We start from the raw sequence: 20,771 nt of genomic DNA, 5'->3' as shown, positions 1-20,771 counted from the left end.
TACTGCACTTTAAGTGACCATCCAACCATCTCTTAAAAGTGGTGAGGGTTTCTGCATCCACCACTCTTCCAGGCAGCGAGTTCCAGATCCCCACAACACTCTGTGTAAAGAAGCCCCTCCCCCTCGAAACCTTCCACCAACCACCGTATACTATGGCCCCTCATAATCGACCCCTCCACCAATGGATATAGACTCTTACTATCCACTCTGTCAGGCCCTCAATATTTTGTACACCTCGATGAGGTCTCCTCTCAACCTCCTCTATTCCAATGAGAACAAACATAGAAACATAGAAAATAGGTGCAGGAGTAGGCCATTCGGCCCTTCGAGTCTGCACCACCATTCAATAAGATCATGGCTGATCATGCAACTTCGCTACCCCATTCCAGCTGACTCTAAATACCCCTTGATCCTTTCAGCCGTAAGGGCCACATCTAACTCCCTCTTAAATATATCCAATGACCTGGCCTCAACAACTCTCTGCGGCAGGGAATTCCACAGGTTAACAACTCTCTGAGTGAAGAAGTTTCTCCCCATCTCAGTCCTAAATGGCTTACCCCTTATCCTTAGACTATGTCCCCTGGTTCTGGACTTACCCAACATCGGGAGCATTCTTCGTGCATCTAACGTGTCCAATCCCGTCAGAATTTTACATGTTTCTATGAGATCCCATACAAACATAGTAACATAGAAAACAGGTGCAGGAGTAGGCCATTCGGTCCTTCGAGCCTGCACCGGCATTCAATAAGATCATGGCTGATGATTTTTCTAAATTCTAGTGAATATAAGCCTAGTTGATACAATCTTTCTTCATATGACAGTCCTGCCATCCTAGAATCAGTCTGGTGAACCTTCGCTGCACTCCCTCAACAGCAAGAATGTCCTTCCTCAGATTAGGAGACCAAAACTGTGCACAATATTCCAGGTGAGGCCTCACCAAGGCCCTGTACAACTGTAGTAAGACCTCCCTGCTCCTTTACTCAAATCCCCTCGCTATGAAGGCCAACATACCATTTGCCTTCTTCACCGCCTGCTGTACCTGCATGCCAACTTTCAATGACTGATGTACCATGACACCCAGGTCTCGTTGCACCTCCCCTTTTCCTAATCTGCCGCCATTCAGATAATATTCTGCCTTCGTGTTTTAGCCCCCAAAGTTGATAACCTCACATTTATCCACATTATACTGCAACTGCCATGCATTGGCCCACTCACCTAACCTGTCCAAGTCACCCTGCAGCCTCTTAGCATCCTCCCCACAGCTCACACTGCCACCCAGCTTAGTATCATCTGCAAACTTGGAGATATGACACTCAATTCCTTCATCTAAATCGTTAATGTATATTGTAAATATCTGAGGGCCCAACACTGAACCTTGCGGTACCCACTAGTCACTGCCTGCCATTCTGAAAAGGACCAATTTATTCCTACTCTTTGCATCATGTCTGCCAAACAGTTTTCTATCCATGACAATACATTACCTCCAACACCATGTGCCTTAATTCTGCACACCAATCTCTTGTGTGGGACCTTGTCAAAAGCCTTTTGAAAGTCCAAATACACCACATCCACTGGTTCTCCTTTGTACACGCCAACAGTTACATCATCAAAAAATTTGAGAAGATTTGTCAAGCAAGTTTTCCCTCTCATAAATCCATGCTGACTTGGACCGATCCTGCCACTGCTTTCCAAATGCGCTACTATTACATGTTTAATAATTGATTCCAACATTTCCCCACTACTGATGTCAGGCTAACCGGTCGAAAATTGCCTGTTTTCTCGCTCCCTCTTTTTATAAAAAGCGGGGATACATTAGCTACCTTCCAGTCCATGGGAACTGATTCAGAGTCTATAGAATGTTGGAAAATGACCACCAATGCATCCACTATTTCGAAGGCTATTTCCTTAAGTACGCAGCCTATCCAATATGTCCTCATAACTAAGATTCTCCATTCCAGGCAGCATCCTACTAAATTCCCTTTGCAACCTCTCTAGTGCAATCACATCCTTCCTATAATAGGCGACCAGAACTACACGCAGTACTCCAGCTGTGGACGAACAAACGTATTATACAATTTAAGCATAATCTCACTGCTCTTCTATTCTATACCTCAGCCAATAAATGCAAGCAGTCCGTATGCCTTTTTAATCATCTTATCCACCTGGCCTGCTACTTTCAGGGATCTGTGGACAAGAACTCCAAGGTCCCTTTGTTCATCTACACTATTAAGTGACCGACCGCTTAATGTGTATACCCTTTCCTTATTAGTCCTCCCAAAGTGCATCACCACACACTTCTCTGAAATAAATTCCATTTGCCACTGCTCTGCCCACCTGACCAGTAGATTGATATCCTCCTGCAGCCCATGACTTTCCTCGTCATTATCTACCATAGACAAGCTGAGTTACCTCACACCGGGTCTGAAAATGTACAATGTCCTATTATACCGTTCACACCCCGAGCCTGCTGAAATGACAAGTGAACACATCCATGACCACTGGCCTTGAAGCCCATTCCTCCTGAATGTCGCAGCATTACCTGAAGAGCCTGCCCAAATGCCTGGAGGACACTGTGCCCCAAGACCACCATCTCTCGTTCAGATACTGCGACAAAGGAGAACTGTGGTAACATTACTGGCCAAATGATAGACATCAAGAATGCTCAACTGGAGACATATCTTCATCAGTTGAGCCTTCTGGATGACTGTGTCTCAGTCTCAGTGTGGATGGTGACCAGTATGCCCACTAGTAGATAGTTCCTCTGATGGTCAAACATAGAAACATAGAAATTTACAGCACAGAAGGAGGCCATTCCGGCCCATCGTGTCTGCCCCGGCCGACAAAGAGCCACACGGCCCTCGGTCAGCAGCCCTGAAGGTTACATATAAACCCATGAACAATGTCGGAAAGGCAAAGAGCACCCAGCCCAACCAGTCTGCCTCACACAACTGCGACATCCCTTATACTGAAACATTCTACACTCCACCCCAACCAGAGTCATGTGATCTCCTGGGAAAGGCAAAAACCAGATAAAATCCCAGGCCAATTTATGGAGAAAAAATCTGGGAAAATTCCTCTCCGACCCATCCAGGCGATCGACACTAGTCCAGGAGATCACCCAGGCCGTATTCTATTCCCTGCAGTATGTACCATTATATCTGCTCCATCCAACAAAAGGTCATCCAGTCTAATCCTAATTATCAGCTCTAGGTCCGTAACCCTGCAGGTTACTGCACTTTAAGTGACCATCCAACCATCTCTTAAAAGTGGTGAGGGTTTCTGCATCCACCACTCTTCCAGGCAGCGAGTTCCAGATCCCCACAACACTCTGTGTAAAGAAGCCCCTCCCCCTCGAAACCTTCCACCAACCACCGTAAACTATGCGCCCTCATAATAGACCCGTCCACCAATGGAAATAGACTCTTACTATCCACTCTGTCAGGCCCTCAATATTTTGTACACCTCAATGAGGTCCCCTCTCAACCTCCTCTGTTCCAATGAGAACAAACATAGAAACATAGAAAATAGATGCAGGAGTAGGCCATTCGGCCCTTCGAGCATGCATCACTATTCAATAAGATCATGGCTGATCATGCAACTTCAGTACCCCATTCCAGCTGACTCTAAATACCCCTTGATCCCTTCAGCCGTAAGGGCCACATCTAACTCCCTCTTGAATATATCCAATGACCTGGCCTCAAAGCTCTCTGCGGCAGGGAATTCCACAGGTTAACAACTCTCTGAGTGAAGAAGTTTCTCCCCATCTCAGTCCTAAATGGCTTACCCCTTATCCTTAGACTATGTCCCCTGGTTCTGGACTTGCCCAACATCGGGAGCATTCTTCCTGCATCTAACGTGTCCAATCCCGTCAGAATTTTACATGTTTCTATGAGATCCCATAGAAACATAGTAACATAGAAAATAGGTGCAGGAGTAGGCCATTCGGTCCTTCGAGCCTGCACCGGCATTCAATAAGATCATGGCTGATGATTCTTCTAAATTCTAGTGAATATAAGCCTAGTTGATCCAATCTTTCTTCATATGACAGTCCTGCCATCCTAGTATCAGTCTGGTGAACATTCGCTGCACTCCCTCAATAGCAAGAATGTCCTTCCTCAGAGTAGGAGACCAAAACTGTACACAATATTCCAGGTAAGGCCTCACCAAGGCCCTGTACAACTGTAGTAAGACCTCCCTGCTCCTATACTCAACTCCTCTCGCTATGAAGGCCAACATACCATTTGCCTTCTTCACCGCCTGCTGTACCTGCTTGCCAACTTTCAATGACTGATATACCATGACACCCAGGTCTCGTTGCACCTCCCCTTTTCCTAATTTGCCGCCATTCAGATAATATTCTGCCTTCGTGTTTTAGCCCCCAAAGTTGATAACCTCACATTTATCCACATTATACTGCATCTGCCATGCATTGGCCCACTCACCTAACCTGTCCAAGTCACCCTGCAGCCTCTTAGCATCCTTCCCACAGCTCACACTGCCACCCAGCTTAGTGTCATCTGCAAACTTGGAGATATGACACTCAATTACTTCATCAAAATCGTTAATGTATATTGTAAATATCTGAGGACCCAGCACTGAACCTTGCGGTACCCACTAGTCACTGCCTGCCATTCTGAAAAGGAGCAATTTATTCCTACTCTTTGCATCATGTCTGCCAAACAGTTCTCTATCCATGACAATACATTACCTCTAACACCATGTGCCTTAATTTTGCACACCAATCTCTTGTGTGGGACCTTGTCAAAAGTCTTTTGAAAGTCCAAATACACCACATCCACTGGTTCTCCCTTGTACACGCCAACAGTTACATCATCAAAACATTTGAGAAGATTTGTCAAGCAAGTTTTCCCTTTCATAAATCCATGCTGACTTGGACCGATCCTGCCACTGCTTTCCAAATGCGCTACTATTACATCTTTAATAATTGATTCCAACATTTCCCCACTACTGATGTCAGGCTAACCGGTCGAAAATTGCCTGTTTTCTCGCTCCCTCTTTTTTTAAAAAGGGGAATACATTAGCTCCCCTCCAGTCCATGGGAACCGATTCAGAGTCTATAGAATGTTGGAAAACGACCACCAATGCATCCACTATTTCGAAGGCTATTTCCTTAAGTACGCAGCCTATCCAATATGTCCTCATAACTAAGATACTCCATTCCAGCAGGATCCTACTAAATTCCCTTTGCAACCTCTCTAGTGCAATCACATCCTTCCTGTAATAGGCGACCAGAAATACACGCAGTACTCCAGCTGTGGACGAACAAAGGTATTATACAATTTAAGCATAACCTCACTGCTCTTCTATTCTATACCTCAGCCAAAAAAGGCAAGCAGTCCGTATGCCTTTTTAATCATCTTATCCACCTGGCCTGCTACTTTCAGGGATCTGTGGACAAGCACTCCAAGGTCCCTTTGTTCATCTACGCTATTAAGTGACCGACCGCTTAATGTGTTTACCCTTTCCTTATTAGCCCTCCCAAAGTACATCACCTCACACTTCTCTGAATGAAATTCGATTTGCCACTGCTCTGCCCACCTGACCAGTAGATTGATATCCTCTTGCAGCACATGACTTTCCTCGTCATTACCAACCATAGAAATGCTGACTTACCCCACACCGGTCTGAAAGTGTACAATGTCCTATTATACCGTTCACACCACGAGCCTGCAGAAATGACAAGTGAACACATCCATGACCACTGTCCTTGAAGCCCATTCCTCCTGAATGTCACAGCATTACCTGAAGAGCCTGATGGCTGTGGCCCAAATGCCTGGAGGACACTGTGCCCCAAGACCACCATCTCTCGTTCAGATACTGCGACAAAGGAGAACAGTGGCAACATTACTGGCCAAATGATAGACATCAAGAATGCTCAACTGGAGACATATCTTCATCAGTTGAGCCTTCTGGATGACTGTGTCTCAGTCTCAGTGTGGATGGTGACCAGTATGCCCACTAGTAGATAGTTCCTCTGATGGTCAAACATAGAAACATAGAAATTTACAGCACAGAAGGAGGCCATTCCGGCCCATCGTGTCTGCCCCGGCCGACAAAGAGCCACACGGCCCTCGGTCAGCAGCCCTGATGGTTACATATAAACCGATGAACAATGACGGAAAAGCAAAGAGCACCCAGCCCAACCAGTCCGCCTCACACAACTGTGACATCCCTGAAAGGGATAAATTGTAAAAGTTGCAAATAAATGGTTCGAATTATGCTGAAGGTAGTGAACTTATCAGTATCAGGAGGGTCTGTATAATTGCCTATGCATGTAACACTAGCTTATGTAGGTATAGCACAAATGTATAATGCAATAAACTGAATCAGAAACCTCTGTAATACTTAAACAGTAACATCAGCAGTTGTTGATCAGAAGTCCCTGAGGAAGAGATAAGGAAGCCAGTTTAGGCGCCTATTATACTGCGGCAAAGGGCAAGTGATGGACCAACACCACAGAAGCTGGGCAATTGTATATACCACTCAGGGACAGTTTGATAACAGTCGGCACATCAATGTAACTTCGCTGAGAGAATTAGACCCAGCGAGGATTTTGTCAGAGGGTGCTCCTCTCCAAAACCTGTATAAATTGTACTTGAAACCTCTTGTACTTCCGAGGTTTTAGGCTGAACCTTCCCGTGCATTGCTGGTAATAACCCGGTAAACCTGAGGTTTTGTTTGTTTACTTCCGTGGTGGTTATACAGTGGGAGCTGGGCGAGGTGTGGATTAACTATATCAATTAGTCCACCCCGAGGGAGAGAGGCCCCTTTTACCCCAACACCCCTAATACTGAAACATTCTAAACTCCACCCCAACCGGAGTCATGTGATCTCCTGGGAGAGGCAAAACCAGATAAAGACCCAGGCCAATTTAGAGAAAAAAAATCTGGGAAAATTCCTCTCCGACCCTTCCAGGCGATCGACACTAGTCCAGGAGATCACCCTGGCCGTATTCTAGTCCCTGCAGTATTTACCATTATATCTGCTCTGTCCAACAAAAGGTCATCCAGTCTAACCCCAATTACCAGCTCTGGGTCTGTAACCCTGCAGGTTACTGCACTTTAAGTGCTCATCCAACCATCTCTTAAAAGTGGTGAGGGTTTCTGCATCCACCCCTCTTCCAGGCAGCGAGTTCCAGATCCCCACAACCCTCTGCGTAAAGAAGCCCCCCCCTCAAATCCCCTCTAAACCTTCCACCAACCACCTTAAAACTATGCCCCCTCGTAATAGTCCCCTCCACCAATGGAAATAGACCCTTACTATCCACTGTGTCCAGGCCCCTCAATATTTTGTACAACTCGATGAGGTCTCCTCTCGACCTCCTCTGTTCCAATGAGAACAAACCCAGCCTATCCAATCTGTTCTCATAAATAATATCCTCCAATCCAGGCAGCATCCTAGTAAATCTCCTCTACACTCTCTCCAGTGCAATCACGCCTTTCCTATAATACAGTGACCAGAACTGCACGCAGTACTCCAGTTGTGGCCGAATGTAAATATTACACAATTTAAGCACAGCCTCCCTGGTCTTATATTCTATACCTCGGCCAATAAAGCAAATCATTCAATATGCCTTCTTATCCTCCTTATCCACCTGGCCTGCTACTTTCAGGGATCTGTGGACAAGCACTCCAAGGTCCCTTTGTCAATCGACACTATTAAGTGACCTACTGCTTAATGTGTATACCCTTTCCTTATTAGCCCTCCCAAAGTGAATCACCTCACACTTCTCTGAAATAAATTCCATTTGCCACTGCTCTGCCCACCTGACCAGTAGATTGATATCCTCCTGCAGCCCATGACTTTCCTCGTGATTATCAACCATAGACATGCTGACTTAGCCCACACCGGGTGTGAAAGTGTACAATGTCCTATTATACCGTTCACACCCCGAGCCTGCTGAAATGACAAGTGAACTCATCCATGACCACTGGCCTTGAAGCCCATTCCTCCTGAATGTCGCAGCATTACCTGAAGAGCCTGATGGCTGTAGCCCAAATGCCTGGAGGACACTGTGCCCCAAGACCACCATCTCTCGTTCAGATACTGCGACAAAGGAGAACTGTGGAAACATTACTGGCCGAGTGATAGACATCAAGAGTGCTCAACTGGAGACATATCTTCATCAGTTGAGCCTTATGAATGACTATCTCTCAGTCTCAGTGTGGATGATGACCAGTATGCCCACTAGTAGATAGTTCCTCTGATGGACAAACATAGAAACAGAGAAAAATAGAAATTTACAGCACAGAAGAGGGCCATTTCGGCCCATCGTTTCCACGCAGGCCGACAAAGAGCCGCACTGCCCTTGGTCAGCAGCCCTAAAGATTACATATAAACCTATGAACAATGACGAAAAGGCAATGAGCACCCAGCCCAACCAGTCCGCCCCACACAACTGTGACACCCCTGTAAGGGATAAACTGTAAAAGATGCAAATAGATGGTCAGAATTATGCTGAAGGTAGTGAACTTATCAGTATCAGGAGGGTCTGTATAATTGCCTATGTGTGTAACACTAGCTTATGTAGGTACAGCACAAATGTATAATGCAATAAACTGAATCCGTAACCTCTGTAATACTTAAACAGTAAAATCAGCAGTTGTTGATCAGAGTCCCTGAGGAAGAGATAAGGAAGCCAGTTTAGGCCCCTATTATACTGCGGCAAAGGGCAAGTGATGGACCAACACCACAGAAGGTGGTGTAGAATTTACCAATATCTCGAAAAGATTCCAGGTATCTTTCCCCTGCAGAGGGGAAGAATCCATTTCTGGGCTTTTAAAATGAGTTTAAAGGGGCAGACGAAGCCTGAGGAGCATAAAAGGGGACGCATTCATGGAGACCCCCCCCCCCCCCAGTGTTTGGACTCATAGGAAAGGGAATTCAAAATGGACCTAAATTACAGAAGCTTGAGATCCCCATAACATCTATAGGAAGGAGCATATCAATTTTAAGATTCTACAACATTTTGGCTGCGAAAAAGAGTTACCAAATACAGGAGGTGGGGCCAACCTCTGAAGCAAATTCGTGCATTAAGGACCCCAGGCTATTCACCCTCTAAGAGATAATCGAATTACCCAATCAAGCACAATGGAAATCATGGTCAGAAACTGGACAATCCTAAAACAATGCAAACCCAGTGATAGCACATTCTCACACACTAATCGAGTTACTGCTGACAAAGGAGACATTGGAAAATCAATGGACAGAACAGTTTAAACAGAGCCCAAGAGATTTGATGGGGGATAACGGAGCCTTTTATTGGGGGATATATCTATCCCCCAGTTTTACAAGGAAAGACTCGAACAGAACACAGACGCGAACAGAACACCGACAGACACAAGCAGTCGGAGTGAAGAAATGAATTCGTGAAGGTACCTACAAGAAATTGTCAATGACCGACTGAGCACGAGGCCCACGAAATGGAAGGTTGTTAGCAACCAAATTGACAAACCCGGGCCACCACAACCAGCGAAACGACCAACCGAAACCAACTCAGCAAAAAACGAAGAATCGACATTTATTTCCACTATACAATCTGAACGGCCAACGGGTGAGAAATTACCAAAAGCGACTAACTAAAACTATTCCTAACCAAAGAAAGTGGGTACTTACCCCATACATCCAAAACGCAATTTAGCGCATCAACGGACACACCCCAACCGAAGACTACGCAGTCCGAAGTCCTCTCCTCTATCCAGGGTACGGCTCGCCTAGAAGGCCAAGTGCAGCGAACCCCGAAACCGTGATCCACCGGAAACTGTCTAAAGGGATTGGTGAGCATAGCCCCTGAACCCCCAGAGCTATAACTTAGGTAGTTAGGTTAATTGGGAGAGGGGGGAGGCTGGGATAACTTGTGTAAGTGTATCTGCATTCTCCTCTTTACCCCATTTAGGGTATAAGCTGTATTCTGTTCCCCACAGGCTGTAATTGGACAATTTATTCAATGTGTTGTACCCTTCACTGTGTATTGGCTGTGTGTGTTATTAAAGGTGTGCCTTTTACTTCTTTTTAAACACAATAAAGCCATACCTGCTTCCTACCTTGAAACAGATTGTCTGTCCAAGTCTGTCACAGTCCCTTCATAATTCCAGTGTCGAGAACAAAGGGTGTGGGAGCGATTCGGAACCGCTCATATAAGGTCAGAAGGGAAAGCTGACCCCCTGAAAACCACCACTTACAGTGGGCAATTGTATATACCACTCAGAGACAGTTTGATAAGAGTCGACACATCAATGTAACTTCACTGATAGAATTAGACCCAGCGAGGATTTTTTCAGAGGGTGCTCCTCTCCAAAACCTGTATAAATTGTACTTGAAACCTCTTGTACTTCCGAGGTTTTAGGCTGAACCTTCCCGTGCATTGCTGGTAATAAAACCGGTAAACCTGAGGTTTTGTTTGTTTACTTCCGTGGTGGTTATACAGTGGGAGCTGGGCGAGGTGTGGATTAACTATATCAGTTAGTCCACCCCGAGGGAGAGAAGCCCCTTTTACCCCAACACCCCTAATACTGAAAATATCGAAACTCCACCGCAACCGAAGTCGTATAATCTCCTGGGAGAGGCAAAAATCAGATAAAAACCCAGGCCAATTTCGGGAGAAAAAATCTGGGAAAATTCCTCTCCGACCCTTCCAGGCAATCGACACTAGTCCAGGAGATCACCCTGGCCGTATTCTAGTCCCTGCAGTACTTATCGTTATATGTGCACCGTCCAACAAAAGGTCATCCAGTCTAATCCCAATTACCAGCTCTCGGTCCGTAACCCTGCAGGTTACTACACTTTCAGTGCCCATCCAAACATCTCTTAAAAGTGGTGAGGGTTTCTGCATCCACCACTCTTCCAGGCAGCGAGTTCCAGATCCCCACAACCCTCTGCGTAAAGAAGCCCCGCCCTCAAATCCCCTCTAAACCTTCCACCAACCACCTTAAAACTAAGCCCCCTCGTAATAGACCCCTCCACCAATGGAAATAGACCCTGACTATCCACTATGTCCAGGCCCCTCAATATTTTGTACACCTGGATGAAGTCTCCTCTCGACCTCCACTGTTCCAATGAGAACAAACCCAGCCTATCCAATCTGTCCTCATAACTAAGATTCTCCATTCCAGGCAACATCCTAGTAAATCTCCTCTGGACCCTCTCTGGTGCAATCATGTCCTTCCTATAATACAGTGACCAGAACTGCACGCAGTACTCCAGCTGTGACCGAACCAAAGTATTTTACAATTTAAGCATAACTCCGTGCTCTTATATTCTATGCCTCAGCCGATAAAGGCAAGCATTCCGTATACCTTCTTAACCTCCTTATCCACCTGGCCTGCTACTTTTAGGGGATCTATGGACCAATGGTGGAGCTTTGGAGGCGTGGCCTATTCAGTTGGAGCTGTGTTGCTGAGAGAGAAGGAACTCCCTGCTTAGCTCCTGCCTGGAAAGCCTGCAGTGAGCCCTGAGACCAGCCCAGGAAGAGGAGGAGGGGGCTGGCTTACTACACATTCAACATCCAGAGGGAGAGGAGGAGAGCAGAAAATGTATCACTTATTACAACTACAGAGAGCTGGAGAGAGGGGTAAAAGAGCAACAAACTGTGTGGAAGGAGGGAGATTCTACAACATTCTACAGGTGGGTGTTGGTGCATTCCCCGAAATACATTGTTTTATTGGTGGGGGGAGAAAAGAGGAACATCGCGGGGGTTGTGTGTGTGTGGAAGTGTGTGTGGGTCTTGCTTACAGCTAGGGCACACACACCACTGAAGCACCCCTCCCCCATTGCCTAGCCTGGGATAGCTGGAGCTACCTGGCTGAAGATTTACTATTCACCCTATTAAACATCGTTGGGAGTGTGTGCCTGGGTGGCTCCAGCTGTCCCAGGTGAAGACATCTTCTCCTCCCACCCGAAGACCATCCCATAAGACTGTGCCTTGTTTTGTTTTCCATCATCTAGGGAGTGCGCCCCAGAAAAACACCCACCCATCACTGTGAGGGGAGACCTGCCCTCACACCTTCCCTCTTTCCCACCCCCCCGCCCTCTCTCTCTCTGTCACTCTCTCTGTCTCTCCCCTCTCTCTCTGAGAGGTCCTTTCCTCCTTAATTGGAAAAACAATTGAGACAACTGAGCAGAGGGAGCAAGGCCCCTCCCCAATTGTCAACTTGGGGAAAGGTGTGCCTCATTGAGAGCTCCTCTGCTCATAAATTCAAACGAGGCCAATTAAAGACCATTAAGGCCTGTGATTTTGGTATGGGTGTAGCCCTTAAAGGGCCAGCAAGGTCATATGCACAGGTGGCGTCCACATCTACGGCACGTCCTGCGCCTCCTGCTGCCCTGCCACCGTTCAGACTAATTACTAAGAAACACGGGGTCAAGAGCTACACTCACCCCACAATGAGCATCGAGGAGTGCGTGCGGGCGATGGCTGGGGTAGTCGGCCCCTCGGCCATTGTCGCAGCCTCCAAGATGTCTGGGAAGGCCGTGTTCTTCCTGGGGTCAGAGCGGGCAGTGCCCCTGGCCCTTGAAAAGGGGCTCACGGTGGGCGGGACGTTCCTGCCGGTGGACCCTCTCGAGGCCACCGCGCAGAGGGTCGTCCTTTCAAACGTCCCGCCCTTTGTTCCCGCTGAGCTCCTCCTCCCTCACCGACACCAACTGGGGGAGGTAAGGTCGTGGATCAACCCCATACCGCTCGGCCTCAGGGAGAACAGCCTGCGCCACGTGTTCTCCTTCCGCCGCCAGCAATTTGTCCGGGTGACGCGGGAGGAGACGATGGAGGGAAATTTTAATGTGGTGCACGAGGGGACTGCCTACCGTGTCTTCTGGACGTCGGAAGGCGTGCGGTGCCATGCCTGCAGGGAGGTGGGGCACGTTCGTAAGAACTGCTCCGCCTCCAAGGCCGCTAAACCACCGAAGGCGGCCAAGGCTGGCGCCACCGCCACCCCCCCCCCCAGTAGCGTCCACGTGCCGGGAGCTGTGGGTGCGCGGGCATCGTCGGGGGCCTTTGTTTTCATGGCCTCCGGCGGGGGGGAGGGAGAGCGTCCGATCGGAAGGAAGGCGCGGAGGAAGGCGAATCATCTCGAGGCGTGTCCCCTCAGTGCGCCGGAAAGATTGACCACCGCGCTCAGCCCAACCCAGTCACCGGCGAGCGCGGGGTGCCCTGAGCCCGTGCCCGAGCCCTTGACCAATATCACAGAGGGGCTCGGGCGCGGGCAAGATAAGGAAAAGGGGGGGGCGGAGCGGGAGGCCTCGGCAGACATGGGGGTCTCCCTGCCTCTGCGCCCCCCCAGGAACAAAAGGAGGCGCCGCTCCAATGAGGCGGAGGGGCAACAACATCCCTCCGCGGAGGAGTCGGTGCCTGCCGCGTGTCCCGCGTCCCCCACCAGCGCCCCCAAGCTGTGCTGTAGGCGAGAGGAGTCTGTCCCCGGGGAGGGTGAGGCAGTCGAGGCTGCCCAGCCTCTGACTCCCGGGGATGGCGTGGAAGATCTGCCTGTCGTGGGAGGTGTGGGGCCCGCGGAGGAATACATTGCCGCCGGGTCGAGCGTCCCGGGGACTGAGGCGGGCGGGGCCGAAAAGGCCGAACCTGAGCCCGCCCAGCTATTAACCAACTTCCCCCGGGAGTAGCTCGGCCCGGAAGAAACGGCAATGAATAATTTTGACGATTCTGTACACGCTGGGCCGTGGGGTGGCGGCGGGAGGGGGAAGAACCACAACCCTCGCCCCCTACTTTGGGGCTGGGGTACTTGGAGGACCTGGAACATTACTTTGACCAGGTCTCTCCGTGTTCCCCGGCTCCTGGGGAGGAACCCCTTCCGCTTTTGCTGCCCTACCCAGCACCGCTTTTAAAAGAGCACAGTGGGGACTCCTCTGCCGACGATCCTGGGGGTGGGATCGGGGCAGAGCCAGGGTCGGATGGAGCGGCCGGGCCGTTTGCCGTACCTCGTGCGGTCGACGGGCCGGCTGCTGGCAGTGACCTCCCGGACGGGGACGGGGACTCAGTGGGGGACGAGGGAGAAGATCTCGAGTCCATCGCCAGTGAGGCGGTGGATCTGCTCACGGCCGCCGCTGAGTCCCCCCTCATTCCCGTAGAGGAACTCCGGGATGTTTTGGTCCAGAGCCAGGGTCGCCGCAACCGAACCCATCTGGCCGAGGAAAGATGGTCCGAGCCGGGGCTGCTCATTGCGTCTGTCCATGTCGCCGCTAAAACCATGGCCGCGGGTGGGCCCTAATCAAGGGCGCAAGGCCTTGAGCTGCACCGGCTCAAAGGTTTCCTCGCTGGGCTGCTGAAGGAGTGGAGGTCAACAAAAGACTCCACTCCCCCCCACAATAGGTTAGGTAGAGGTTGCACTATGCTTTTGTCATGAAGATAACCATAGCCAGCCTCAACATCAACGGCGGCAGAGAGGCACGCCGTAGAATTAACAATTTTTTGCTCCTGCGGGAGGGGAAATACGCGGTGTGCTTCCTGCAAGAAATTCTACACCGTTCCGGGAGACGAAGCCACGTGGCTTCTGGATTGGCAAGGAGAGCTCCGCATGAGCCACCTCACCGCCACTTCTAGTGGGGTGGCCATCTTGTTGGCCCCGCATTTTCAGCTGGAGATCTTGGGGGTCGAGGAGCCCGTGCCAGGCCGCTTGCTGCACGTAACGGTTCGCCTGGGGGACGTGCCGCTCCATCTCGTGAACGTGTACGCCCCTCAGCCCGGCCCGCAGCAAACGCGCTTCTTCGAAGAGGTGTCCGCTCTTCTTGGCTCCGTCGACGTCGGCGACTGCATTGTCCTCGGGGGGGGGATTTTAACTGCATCCTCGAGGCGAGGGACCGCTCCGGTGCCCCGCAGAGCATGACGGCGATGGAGAAGTTGAGGGACCTGGTCGGGTCCTTCGACTTGGTGGACGTCTGGTGAAATCTCCATCCCGACTCCAGCGCCTTTACTTGGGTGAGGCCTGGAGTAGGATGGTCCAGAGTCGACCGCCTTTACGTGTCTCGGGCGTACGTTTCCTGCATCCAGGCGGCCTCCATGCGGCCGGTGCCATGTTCGGACCACCACCTGGTGTGGGCGGAGCTCGCTTCGCTCCGCGCGAGGACGGGGTCCGCGTACTGGCACTTTAACAACCGGCTGCTGGAGTACGTGCGGTTCCAGGACTCGTTCCTTCGATTCTGGTCCGACTGGAGAAGGAAGCAGGGGGGCTTCCCCTCCTTGAGGCTATGGTAGGACGTGGACAAGGCTCACATCCGCGTCTTCTGTCAAGAGTACGCGAGGGGGTTACCAAGAGGCGGGCGGCCAGGGTCGGTCGCCTAGAAAAAGAGGTGCTCGACCTGTAGTCCCGTCTCGGTCAAGTCATCGAGGACCCGGCCCTGCGGACGGTGTACGAAGTGAAGAAGGCCGTGCTGAAGGACCTGCAGCTCGTCGGGTCCAGAGGCGCGTTCGTGAGGTCGTGGATCCGGTTCCTGCGGGATCTGGACCGTGGCTCCTCCTTCTTCTACTCGCTGGAAAAAAGGCAGAGTGTCCGTAAGCAGCTCTTGACGCTGCTGGCCAATGACGGCTCTCTCGTCTCGGATCCGGAGGGCGTCAACAACAGGGCCCGTGAATATTACGGGGCTCTGTTCTCTCCGGATCCGTCCAGCGAGGAAGCGCGTAGAGTTTTGTGGGAGGTTCTGCCGAGGGTCGGCCCGGAGGGCGCCGAAAATCTGGAAGCTCTGCTAAGCCTGGCGGAGCTGACCGGCGCCCTCGCCCGGCTCTCGAGGGGAAAATCCCCGGGGCTGGACTGGCTGACCGTGGAGTTCCACAGGGCGTTCTGGGACGTCCTGGGGAGCGACTACGCGCGGGTCCTGGGGGAAGTCTGGCGACCAGGGAGATGCCCCTCTCTTGGCGCAGGGCAGTCATCATCCTGCTGCCTAAGAAGGGCGATCTCCGCCTCCTTAAGAACTGGCGCCCGGTCTCCCTCCTCAGCACGGACTACAAAATCTTCGCCAGGGCGATGTCTCCTCGCCTTGGTGCCGTGCTGCACCACATGATCCACCCCGACCAGTCCTACACGGTCCCAGGCCGGACAATCCATTATAACATCCATCTGGTCCGGGACCTCATCCATCATTCCCAGGAGGCGGGTCTGTCGGTCGCCTTCCTATCCCTCGACCAAGAGAAGGCGTTCGACAGGGTGGATCACGACTATCTGCTCGGAACTCTGCGCGCTTTCGGGTTCGGGACGCATTTCGTCGGTCGGATCCGACTTTTGTACGCCGCCGTGGAGTGTCTGATTAAGGTTAATGTGTCCTTGACGGCGCCCCTTTGCTTTAGGAGAGGGGTGTGCCGGGTATGCCCCATGTCCGGCCAGTTATATGACATCTTCATGGAGCCTTTCCTGCGCCTCTTGCGGACGAGGTTGACGGGACTGGCTCTGCAAGGGCCGGGCGTGGAGGTCGTCCTCTCGGCGTAGAGGATCCCGCTGACCTGCGGAGGATGCGTGAGTGCCAGGAGATTTACTCGGCTGCATCGTCTGCCAGGATCAACTGGGAGAAATGTTCCGGACTCCTGGTGGGTCAGTGGCGGGTGGACTCCCTGCCGGAGGAGCTCAGGCCTTTTGACTGGAGCACGACCCATCTCCTCTATCTGGGAGTCTACCATAGCCCCGACGAGGAAGCCTGGCTGGCGAACTGGCAAGTGCTGGAGGCCAAGGTCGCCGCTCGCCTAGGGCGCTGGACAGGACTGCTCCGAGTGCTGTCCTACAGGGGTCGAGCGCTAGTCATAAACCAGCTGGTGGCCGCAATAGAAACATAGAAACATAGAAAATAGGTGCAGGAGTAGGCCATTCGGCCCTTCTAGCCTGCACCGCCATTCAATGAGTTCATGGCTGAACATGCAACTTCAGTACCCCATTCCTGCTTTCTCACCATACCCCTTGAACCCCCTAGTAGTAAGGACTTCATCTAACTCCTTTTTGAATATATTTAGTGAATTGGCCTCAACAACTTTCTGTGGTAGAGAATTCCACAGGTTCACCACTCTCTGGGTGAAGAAATTCCTCCTCATCTCGGTCCTAAATGGCTTACCCCTTACCCTTAGACTGTGTCCCCTGGTTCTGGACTTCCCCAACATTGGGAACATTCTTCCTGCATCTAACCTGTCTAAACCCTGTTGTGGTACCGGCTGGTCACTTTGACCCCTCCCCCTGCGTTTGTCACCAAGATACAGAAGAAGCCGCTGGACTTCTTCTGGAACAACAGGAAGCACTGGGTCTCTGCCTCGGTCTTGAGGCTCCCGCTTGGGGAGCGTGGTCAGTCGTTGGTGTGCGTCAGCGACTTTCTGACTTCAGACCCTGCAGAGATACCTTTACATCGAGCCCCCTCCTAGGTGGCGTGCTCTGGCGACATATTTATTCCGCCAGCACCACGGCCTCAATTACTACACGCAGCTCCTGTTTGTGAGCTTGGGGGGCATCAGGACCGCCTTCCAGGAGCTGCCTGTCTTTTACAAGGAACTCACCAGGGTCTGGAACAAAGTCTCAACCAAGCGCAGCTCTCCACCGGCTGGAGTGGCGGCTGTCCTGCAGGAGCCGCTGCTCGTGAATCCGTACCTCCACGACCGAGGCTTTGGGTGGTGGTCGGACGAGAGGGTTGTGGCTGGTGAGGTGACCAGCGTCAGGGACCTGCTCGATGGCGGAGGAGCGGGCTGGATGGCGCCGGACACGCTGGCACGGCGCCTAAATTCTGCCAACGTCCGCCGCGCATCCGATGCCATCGAGTCGCTAAAAACAGCTCTGGGCCCTGACTCCGTTAGGTGCATCGAGGAGGCTCAAGCACGTGGGGAAATCCCGAACAAACTGACCCCCGTCCGGACGGAATTCCTCATCGGCGCCAAACCCCGGAACCTCCCTCGGGGGCCGGCGCCTCACAACTTGAGCCACCTCGAGAAAATCCCATCCGTACCTTTCAGTTCTGCGCGGAGGGGTTTTCTGTACGGGCTGCTACTGCACATTCTCAACTTTGCCATCCTCGCCTGCCGTCCGGACACGCCATGGTGTACCATCTTGCCGTCTGGAGGAGGTGGGGTCCCCGATGGAGGGCACTCTACGCGGGAGTCCTCCCAGTATTTATCAGTGACTTGGCCTGGAAGGTGGTGCACGGAGCAGTCCAGTGCAATAAATTATTAAGCCGGTTCACGGGCTCCCAGGCCGCCTGCAATTTCTGCGGTCTGGAAGAGTCCGTGTTCCATGTTTTTATTGAGTGCACGAGGTTGCAGCCCCTGTTTTATTAGTTAAAGGGGCTGCTCCTGAAATTCTGGCTGCACTTCAGTCCCACACTCCTGATCTTTGGGCACCCTGTGCGGAGGGGAGCGGGTAGGTCCGAGGGCCTCCTCGTAGGACTGCTCCTGGGCACGGCCAAGGGTGCCATCAGCCGGTCCAGGCAGCGGGCGGTCGAGGGGGTCGTTCAGCCCGACTGCCTGCCTCTCTTCCGCGGTTACATCCGGGCCAGGGTGTCCTTGGAGATGGAGCACACGGTGTCCACCGGTAGGCTCGCGGCCTTCCGCGAGAGGTGGGCGCCGGGGGGACTGGAGTGCATCATCACGCCCGCCAACCAAATTTTAATTTGATTTTATGTTTAAAAGTTTAATTTGTTTTCATTGCCGGTGTTTTTAGTGCCCCCCTCCCCTTTTGGAGGGGGCACTTGGAGAAAAAAATATATACATATGATTTTAGTGCCCAAAAAAAAACTTTAAAAAAAACAAAAACACAAAAAAGGGCCTTGTAAATGTTTTGTAGTGCCCCCCAGATCGGGGGGACACGATTCTATGGATTAATGTTTCAGTTTCCTCCCAAAAGAGTTCTGTGGACAAGCACTCCAAGGTCCCTTTTTTCATCAACATGATTAAGTGGCCTACCGCTTAATGTGTATACATACCCTTTCCTGATTAGCATTCACAAAATGCATCAAAGGGAGATAGAAAGGTGTTTCTGCGGTCGCAACCGAGACTCGAGGATGATATGTTGCCTCCCTGGTGCAAGGGTCAAGGATGTCTCGGAGCAGCTGTAGGCATACTGGAGGGGGAGTGTGAACAGCCAGTTGTCGTGGTACATATAGGTACCAACAATAGAGGTAAAAAGCTGGATGAGGTCCTACAAGCTGAATTTAGGGAGCCAGGAGTTAAATTAAAAAGTAGGACCTCAAAAGTAGTAATCACGGGATTGCTACCAGTGCCACGTGCTAGACAGAGTAGGAATCGCAGGATAGCTCAGATGAATACGTGGCTTGAGCAGTGGTGCAGAAGGGAGGGTTTCAAATTCCTGGGACATTGGAACCAGTTCTGGGGGAGGTGGGACCAGTACAAACCGGACGGCTTGGCAGGCAGTGATTACTGATTAGTGAAGTGCCGCAGGGTTCAGTGCTGGGACCCCAGCTATTTACAATATAAATCAATGATTTAGATGGAGGAACTGAGTGTAATATCTCCAAGTTTGCAGATAACACTAAGATGGGTGGTGGTGTGAGCTGTGACGAGGATGCTAAGAGGTTGCAGGTTGACTTGGACAGGTTAGGTGAGTGGGCAAATGCATGGCAGGTGCAGTATAATGTGGATAAATGTGAGGTTGTCCACTTTGCGGGCAAAAACTGGAAGACAAAATATTATCTGAATGGTGACAGATTAGGAAAAGAGGATGTGCAACGAGACCTGGGTGTCATGGTACATCAGTCACTGAAGGTTGGCATGTAGGTACAGCAGGCGGTGAAGAAGGCAAATGGCATGTTGGCTTCATAGTTCGAGGATTTGTGTATAGGAGCAGGGAGGTCTGACTGCAGTTGTACAGAACATTGGTGAGGCCACACCTGGAATATTGTGTACAGTTTTGGTCTCCTGATCTGAGAAAGGATGTTCTTGCTATTGAGGGAGTGCAGCGAAGGTTCATCAGACTGATTCCTGGGATGGCAGGACTGACATATGTGGAAAGACTGGATCAATTGGGCTTGTATCCACTGGAGTTTAGAAGAATGAGAGGGGATCTCATAAAAACATATACAATTCTGACGAGATTAGACAGGTTAGATGCAGGAAGAATGTTCCCATTGCTGGGGAGTTCCAGAACCAGTGGCCACAGTCTAAGAATAAGGGGTAAGCCATTTAGGACCGAGATGAGGAGAAACTTCTTCACTCAGAGAGTGGTGAACCTGTGGAATTCTCTACCGCAGAAAGTTGTTGAAGTCAGTTTGTTCGATATATTCAAAAGGGAGTTGGATGGGGCCCTTACGGCCAAAGGGAGTAAGGGGTATGGAGAGAAAGCAGGGGTGGGGTACTGAGGAATGATCAGCCATGATCTTGTTGAATGGCGGTGTAGGCTCGAAGGGCCGAATGGCCTACTCCTGCAACTAATTTCGATGTTTCCACCTTTCTCACACTTCTCTGAATGAAATTCCATTTGCCACTGCTCTGCCCAGCTGACCATTCGATTGATATCCTCCTGCAGCTCATGACTTTCCTCTTCATTATCAGCGACACAGCCAATTTTAGCATTGTCTGCAAACCTCTTAATCCTACTCCCTATATTCAAATCTAAATCATTGATATATGCCACAAAAAGCAAGGGAACCAGTACTGAGCCTTGCGGAACCCCACTGGAAACATCCTTACAGTCACAAAAACATTCATCAACCATTACGCTTTGCTTCCTGCCTCCAAGCCAATTTTGGATCCAACTTGCCACTTTGCCCTGTATCCCATGGGCTTTAACCTTCAGGACCAGTCTACCATGTAGGACCTTCTCAAAAGCCTAGCT

The 20,771-nt window shown here is 50.8% G+C and overlaps 2 protein-coding genes across 2 annotated transcripts in view; both read right to left on the bottom strand.

Annotated features, from left to right (window-relative positions):
- The window catches only part of ankrd29 (ankyrin repeat domain 29), a 1,085,233-nt gene that overhangs the window by 846,223 nt on the left and 218,239 nt on the right, over positions 1–20,771 (bottom strand). The gene's annotated exons all lie outside the window — the stretch shown is intronic.
- The window catches only part of LOC139261534 (probable G-protein coupled receptor 139), a 34,888-nt gene continuing 16,147 nt past the window's right edge, over positions 2,031–20,771 (bottom strand). The window contains exon 3 of the mRNA XM_070877070.1: positions 2,031–2,048. Coding sequence (XP_070733171.1) covers positions 2,031–2,048 — 18 coding nt within the window. The remainder of the gene's footprint in view (positions 2,049–20,771) is intronic.

This window comes from Pristiophorus japonicus, chromosome 1, assembly GCF_044704955.1.
Source record: "Pristiophorus japonicus isolate sPriJap1 chromosome 1, sPriJap1.hap1, whole genome shotgun sequence".
Classification (NCBI taxonomy): domain Eukaryota; kingdom Metazoa; phylum Chordata; class Chondrichthyes; family Pristiophoridae; genus Pristiophorus; species Pristiophorus japonicus.
The sequence above is the reverse complement of the archived record's forward strand: the minus strand, read 5'-3'. Positions and strand labels throughout refer to the sequence as shown.